This window comes from Alosa sapidissima, chromosome 7, assembly GCF_018492685.1.
Source record: "Alosa sapidissima isolate fAloSap1 chromosome 7, fAloSap1.pri, whole genome shotgun sequence".
NCBI lineage: Eukaryota > Metazoa > Chordata > Actinopteri > Clupeiformes > Clupeidae > Alosa > Alosa sapidissima.
Genome location: NC_055963.1, coordinates 20,611,793 through 20,618,347, shown reverse-complemented (window position 1 = coordinate 20,618,347; position 6,555 = coordinate 20,611,793). Strand labels below are relative to the sequence as shown.

At 40.7% G+C, this 6,555-nt stretch overlaps 1 protein-coding gene across 3 annotated transcripts; it reads right to left on the bottom strand.

Annotated features, from left to right (window-relative positions):
* Positions 1-671: 671 nt before the first annotated feature.
* LOC121713768 (ABC transporter F family member 4-like) lies at positions 672-3,543 on the bottom strand. Of its 3 annotated transcripts, none has more exons than XR_006032939.1 (5): positions 3,469-3,543; positions 3,130-3,245; positions 2,677-2,844; positions 1,273-2,553; positions 672-997 (listed from the first exon to the last, which is right to left on the bottom strand). XR_006032939.1 is itself a non-coding variant. In XM_042098684.1 (5 exons), the coding sequence occupies exons 1-4, from the start codon at positions 3,512-3,514 to the stop codon at positions 1,339-1,341; spliced, it is 1,545 nt and encodes a 514-aa protein (XP_041954618.1). In that variant the 5' UTR covers positions 3,515-3,543; the 3' UTR covers positions 672-997; positions 1,305-1,338. The 3 variants fall into 3 exon arrangements, 2 of the variants coding, with proteins under 2 accessions (XP_041954618.1, XP_041954617.1); XM_042098684.1 differs by having other exon boundaries at positions 1,305-2,553; XM_042098683.1 differs by having other exon boundaries at positions 672-2,553.
* Between the last annotated feature and the right edge of the window lie 3,012 nt (positions 3,544-6,555).

The following is a 6,555-nucleotide window of genomic DNA, read 5'->3' as shown; positions in this document are numbered from 1 at the left end:
TAGATAGATAGATAGATAGATACTTTATTGATCCCCAAGAGGAAATTCAAGCTGAATGTTGCCTGTATTAAAGCAATTTGAAAGTATCCACATCAAACTTCACAAAGTTAGCCTATATCGTGAATGTGTAAAATGTTCTGAAAAATAGACATAGCACTGAGATAAGTATGAAAATGAAAGCAAGTAGATAGACAGTCCATTATAACAATGCAACAGTGACCTCTTCAGTTCTAAATATTTCATGCAGCACAATGTTGCATGAGGTAAAAGTTTAATTTAGGCCTGCATTTCCTTTTCTGAAAGCTTAAATGTTAACAGTGATTCCACTATCTCTGAAACCATTAACACTTGTATCAAAAGTGTGCCAACCTGAATGCACATTATTTTAGCTTTTGTTTCATATCACTACTTAGCCCTACTAGGCAACACCTACTGTACTAGCCAATTCCCTGAAAGTATTAACATGGACATATCTAAGCATTTATTATGTATGTTACATCATTTAGACTACTGAAACAGGGTATAGTAGTTCTGAAAATCCCAGCAAAAATACAAGGTCTTGAAAGTCACTTATAAAGCTCATCTCACCTGGTGCTTCACAAATTCAGACAGGTGGCTGAATACTTTTGATATGAAATATAACAATAAAAAAGGAACTAATGAAACACAGATATATAACACTTTTTTATTATTATAAATTCAGAAGAAACAGCCTTAACCCCCTACAAGCACGCCATATGGCAACAGTGGCTAGGAAAAACTCCCATGTTCCAGGAAGAAACCTTGAGCAGAACCCGACTAAATAGGGGGAGCCCATCTGCTTCTGGCTGGCTGCAGCTCTGAGAATGGAGGTAGAAAGTGGAGGAGTAGGCCTGTGCACAAAGATATGCGTGGAGGAGTGGTCAGCTGAGCAGAAATTAAACATGAGGGTGGTGTTGTCCAAAGACTCAACACGGGACTGGATCAGAGTGGCCGGCAGTGAAGCTTTACAGGAGATCTGTTGATAAGAGAAGAAAGAACATCAAAGCACATCGCCTACACGGTAGACATACTGTAGAGAGACAGAGTTACTTTCCAGATGCCAGCAAAGCCCATTAGATTATACTGGCCTATATGCTCTACTCCACCACTGCCTACAGACTAGATGATGTAACATGTAATCTGTGAAAAGAGCCAGTCTAGGACAACGGTTCAACTTAATTGAGAAAGTTGATACGAAACATCGATCAGGAACAAATATCATCATAATACATTATACCGACACATACTCACCCATGGGATAATACCTCAGTAGAAAATATTACCATTTTGATCTCCGTTCACAATACCAGCACTGCCTCATATTTGTGTCATTCTGAGCCATTCTGCCTCCTCCTCTAACTGCTCCTGATATCCTTTCCTCTTATTTTTTCTTTTGCCAAAAAGCTTTGAAAGAAAGCCTGGCTTTTTCTGGCTCCTTTTTGTGGCCAGTGCTGTTTCCTCTCTCTCTTCTTCTGTTGTTCCAGACACTCCTGTCTCCTCTTCTAAGTGCTCCTGGTCACAATTTATGTCTTTCTTCTTTTTCTTTTTCCCCAAGAGCTTAGCAAAGAACCCTGGCTTTTTAGCCTCCTCCTCCTCCTCCTCCTCATCCTCCCCGTCCTCCTCGTACTTCTCCTCGTACTTCTCCTTGTTCTTGTCCTTCACCTCCTTGTCCTCCTCATTCCCTTCTTTCTTCTTACTTTTCTGCTTCTTCTTTTTCTTCGTTCTTCCTTCTCCTAAACGCCTCATCTTAAGGCATTTGTCTATGAAGATCGAAATCCTGCCTGGTGGTTTCAGAACATACTTAAATTTGTTCCTCTCACCTGGTTTTACTTTGGGCAGCCACTTCAGGAATTTTTGTTTCAGAGTTGCTTCTTTCTCTAATTGCCTCTGGATCCACCGTTCACGCAGTTCCTGTAGTTCCTGCGGGTCCAACAGATCAGCTCTCCATCTCGGCTGCTTCTCTCCTTTTGTCTGCCGTTTTAGTTCTCGTTCCTCCATCCTGATTTGCCACCGTCTCGGTTTGCCTTCCTCCATCTGTGTCTGCACATCAGATTGCTTCTCGTCACGTTTCCCATGCTCTCTGTCGGGCACATGCTTGGGCCTAACTGGACTAGACACAGGAGGATCAGAGTCACGTTTCCCATGCTCTCTGTCGGGCACATGCTTGGGCCTAACTGGACTAGACACAGGAGGATCAGAGTCACTTGTGTCATACCCGGTAAAAGACTCCTCACTACTGACAGATGAGCAATCTGATCCATCCTCTGAAGAATCACTGAAGTCAGACAGTGTATAGGACAGAGGAGAGGGTGCAGGAGGGGGCATCATGGCTTCATTGAGAAGGTTCTGATATTTGTTATAATATCCAGTAGGCTGCTCATAGTCTTCCTCCTGGGAGGTGGAAGCCGATGTGGAGCCCTCCGTATCCGTATCACTGGATGCAGTCTCGGCTCCATGGGAGGATGGAAGGGAGGGACAGGGGGAGGGAGTGAATTGATTTGCACTGAGGCATTGCTGAGAGTTTGCATAGGCCTAAGTGGTATCAGAAAGAAAGACGGTGATAAACATTTGAGAAACATGAAAAACAAGAATTTTTCTGGAATCTGACTCTATGAGTTTAGGAGAAGGTGGGTGTGGTGTTCTTATCATTTATACCTCCTCAGCTACCACAGGCTCCATCTGAAGCTCTGCTCTAATGGCATCTAGCTGCTTCTCATGATTCATGGCTTCCAAAACAGTAGCCATGTCCACTGTCTGGACACTGGATTTGACCTCTTCATGAGAATCATCGCTCTCATCCATTGTTTGGACAGAGAGTTGGTCCTTGTTTAAAGAGAGATACAATGATTTTAACATTGAATACTTATATATAATATGTTACATAAAACAAAACTACACAATGTACTATTACAGAGTGTAAACCTGCTGGTGAAAGATAATATTGGTGAGGGAATAAGGGAATTGTTACCAGATCATTAATGCAATTAAACTATTCACCCATTATAGTTTCTCTGTAATGTATTCACAATCCTCATAATTTATACTACAAGGTTTTTCTACCCATCAGAGTTGGTGTATTTTTTCATTAGCAGAATTACCGTTACTTACCACGGCAGGATGTATTTTATGACTGGACAGTTGTATCAATTTATTTTTTGAAACACTGGGTGGAGAGAAGAATCTATCCATCTGCTGCTGACTCAAGTCCAACCTAAATGGTAAATCTGGTTAAAAAAAAAAATAGCCTTAATTTTAAAATGCCTGAAAACACAGTGCAGAATACAATTTCTTCAGCATGTTTGTTGGTCAATAATTTAAACACTGACTGATGTTGGCAGAAAATTTTGAAATAAAATCTGCGAATGAACGTCAATTCTATTTTACAACTGTTTGAAAATAATGCAAATATCAGGAGACCTATCTAGTCATATCTATGAAATAACATCCCAGTGTAAATAGCCTCTTCCTGAAGAGAGAATACGCTCAAAATCATTCAGTGATCGATAATATTGTGAATGAAATTTGAATCAATGCCATGCTATTTATAGCGTTGAGGTGTTATGACGTCATTTGTTAGTCAACGTCACTAATTGTGACATCATTGTGCCCATAGAAACAGCTGTTCTAATTCTATAGCATGCTTTTGGAACCGACTGAAATCTGCATTTATGTAGGCCTGACTTCAGGCCGGCAGGTTAGGTTACAAATGTGATCTTTAAAAGAGCCAATCTCTCTCTGTAGCCTTTTTGTATCAGGCTGCGGACTTCAGCAGTCTCTCACTCACTCCCCTGCGCCCCCGCCCCTCAGCCACCTGGTAATAACGTTGTAACGACGATGACCTGACATGCAGGTAGCCTACTGTAACCAATGAGATCGGTAGCCTACAGAGACTAGCCGACCGAACATTTTCAATGAGCGGCAGCGACGTGTTTTGCCTCGAATTACCCCCTCTAAAATAGGATTCATGCCAAGTTGGGTCACACTCCCATCAACAGCCCCACCCTGCGTCCGGTGGGCCGCTGGAGTTTGAAATCACCCGGTAATATGGTGGCCCACTCAGCTCGTGTAACCTAGCCTAATTTATTTCTCTCATAGCCTACCGTTTTGATGTTTTTTTATTTTATTTTTAGGGTAGGCCTAGGTTAGCCCATATATTCCAGTAGGCTTTTCCCTGAATGCAAAGATGATAAATAAACACCCTTTAGGTCTAGGTAGGTCTAACGTAGGCTATGTTGTTAATAATAATAATAATAATAATAATAATAATAATAATAATAAATAATATTACTCCATAGGCTACGTCCGCTCCATGACCAGAGAGACAAGAGTTTTCAGTGGTCTGCGACATGGCTGGAAATCATAATATTTTGAGGGGGACATGTTTCCAATATAACTATAAATGTCGTCGTCCCAATTGTCATGACTAATGGTGCGTTCATGCACTGGGAAAAACATTTTCCCCCAGTAAAAACATCATCATGGACGTCACGTCATGTGAGAATAACTGGTGGGAAACTGTGGGGACAGTTTGCTAACAGAGTTGCCCAGTTGTGGGCTTGTTGTCACTTTTGTCATATTGTAGTTAATTCATCATGTAGGCTTAACGTTTCTTTTAGGATAGGCAATGTTTTTTGCTGAAAAAGTAGCCAAGTTTTCTTTCAATTGTGTCCAATGGCTTTAAACATTGTCCTTTAATGTTTGCTTTAGGCCTACCTTTATGTTTTAGCCTACATTATTCAACTCACTTATTGTCATCTGATCTTGGGCACTGCCAGTCAAAAAAGCAAACAGGTTCGCGCTGTGCTCCTCTTTACGCAACTCCGACGCAACACTAAATATGAAGATGCCCTGCTTTCAGAGGATAACTTCCGTCCCTTGGTTGTGTAGGCTATATATGATACAAAATATCTATAGCCTACATTGTATAGCTTACATTCAAATATTACTTTTCTGTTACGAAGCTGGGAATAGGCCTATGAGCGCAAATTAGGATGTATAGTGGAGGCAAAACGCGAGTAAACGCAGTTTATCCACCTCTGACATTTCAGAAATAGAGTTTATGCCCACCCCTTATTAGAGTTTACCACATTACCACAAGAAAATTGTTGTACGTCAAGTTTGAACCTGACGTGGAGATGAGCACTTTTCCACGTCAAAGACGGTTTTTATAAATCTGAGCGTTGCCATGGATTTGAGCGTACGCACCGTCTAAGATCAAATCTGGGCGTAAGAACGCTTTATAAATGAGTCCCCGGTGCTAGGGCTCAGTTGCGTTTCTAAGTCATATCAAGTGACCTAGAGGGCTGAAATGTGGTCAGTTCAGAGATGCTTGTTATCCGGCAGAACCTAAAAATGCACATTCAATTTAATGCAGGTGTTGTGTAAGGCTAATGTTTATTTTGAAGTTTGAAGTTTATTTTATCTTGCACTTATCTGAATTGTTGAATTTTACTATAGTCATTTAAATATCTTATTTATTTATTCATCACTCGACCTTGGCTAGGAATAGACATTTATTTCTAATCAATATCAAATCTGTTTTAATACAGTATCAATTTGGACTGTCCAACATTGTCAAAAATATTGAATTGTTTTCGTTTATTGTAATTTAAACATAATCTATTGGCAAAAATATGCAAGTGTAGCTAGCTTTCTACATGTAACGTGCACCATTTTAACTATTAAAGTAATTTTGAAAATCCAAGAATATAAAAATAAAATACAGAAATACAATGTGTACTGTGCTGCAATGACACATAATAAGTGTACATGCCGAAAACGAGGGATAAAGAGTGGTTCTGGACATCATGGCATCAATCTTTCTGCTTGAGACCCATGTAGGCTATTCCATTGTGATATTTGGCTACCATGGCTACTAGATATTTGGCTACCATGGCTACTTTGATGAAAAAACAGTAAAAAAGTGCCTGTATGATGAGTGTGTTGGTAATGACGGCTACAGGTGTAATGAAAAGACCGAAAAACGCTCAGAAGGGGACTCGAGACCAAGACCGGTCTAGAATAGGCTACACAACACTGCCTATCAGTACAGGGAAATCAAGTCTCACACATCGACTGTGACAGATCTCACAAGACCTCCGCCACACATGCCTTTTCTCACACAAACACCTTTGCTTCCTCCTAATGTAATTAAGATGCTACAATGCTCTACATCGAAACGAGCGTGCAAGTTCAAATACACACATGGCATGGAATGTTTTATTTGTCAAAGACTGACCATAAGGACTATTATAAATGAGACCGGTGAAAGCTGTCAGCCTATAAGATAGTAGGCCTATTTCTGTCGGTATAGGTTTCTGAACCACATCACTGAGGTCTCGGGTGGTCAGGGGTGTTTTCCATGACAAAAAAAGACTCAGAGGGGTTTCATAGGTGGCTGAGTAGTATCCAGAAGAACCCAGAAATGGTGTCCTACTCCATACGTCCACTTCATCACCTGGTGAAGAGCACCACCGTGAGACTTAACCTTCAGAGGGAGATCAGAGCATATGTTCAAAAGAATGGACTGCCAAA

Excerpts from the sequence above, each read along its gene's own strand:
- LOC121713768 (XM_042098683.1), bottom strand. The coding sequence starts at position 3,514 with ATGATTTTGAGCGTATTCTCTCTTCAGGAAGAGGCTATTTACACTG. Across the intron at positions 2,845-3,129 it reads ATAAAATACATCCTGCCGTG|GACCAACTCTCTGTCCAAAC; the intron begins GTAAGTAACGGT and ends TCTTTAAACAAG. Across the intron at positions 2,554-2,676 it reads AGCCTGTGGTAGCTGAGGAG|GCCTATGCAAACTCTCAGCA; the intron begins GTATAAATGATA and ends GATACCACTTAG.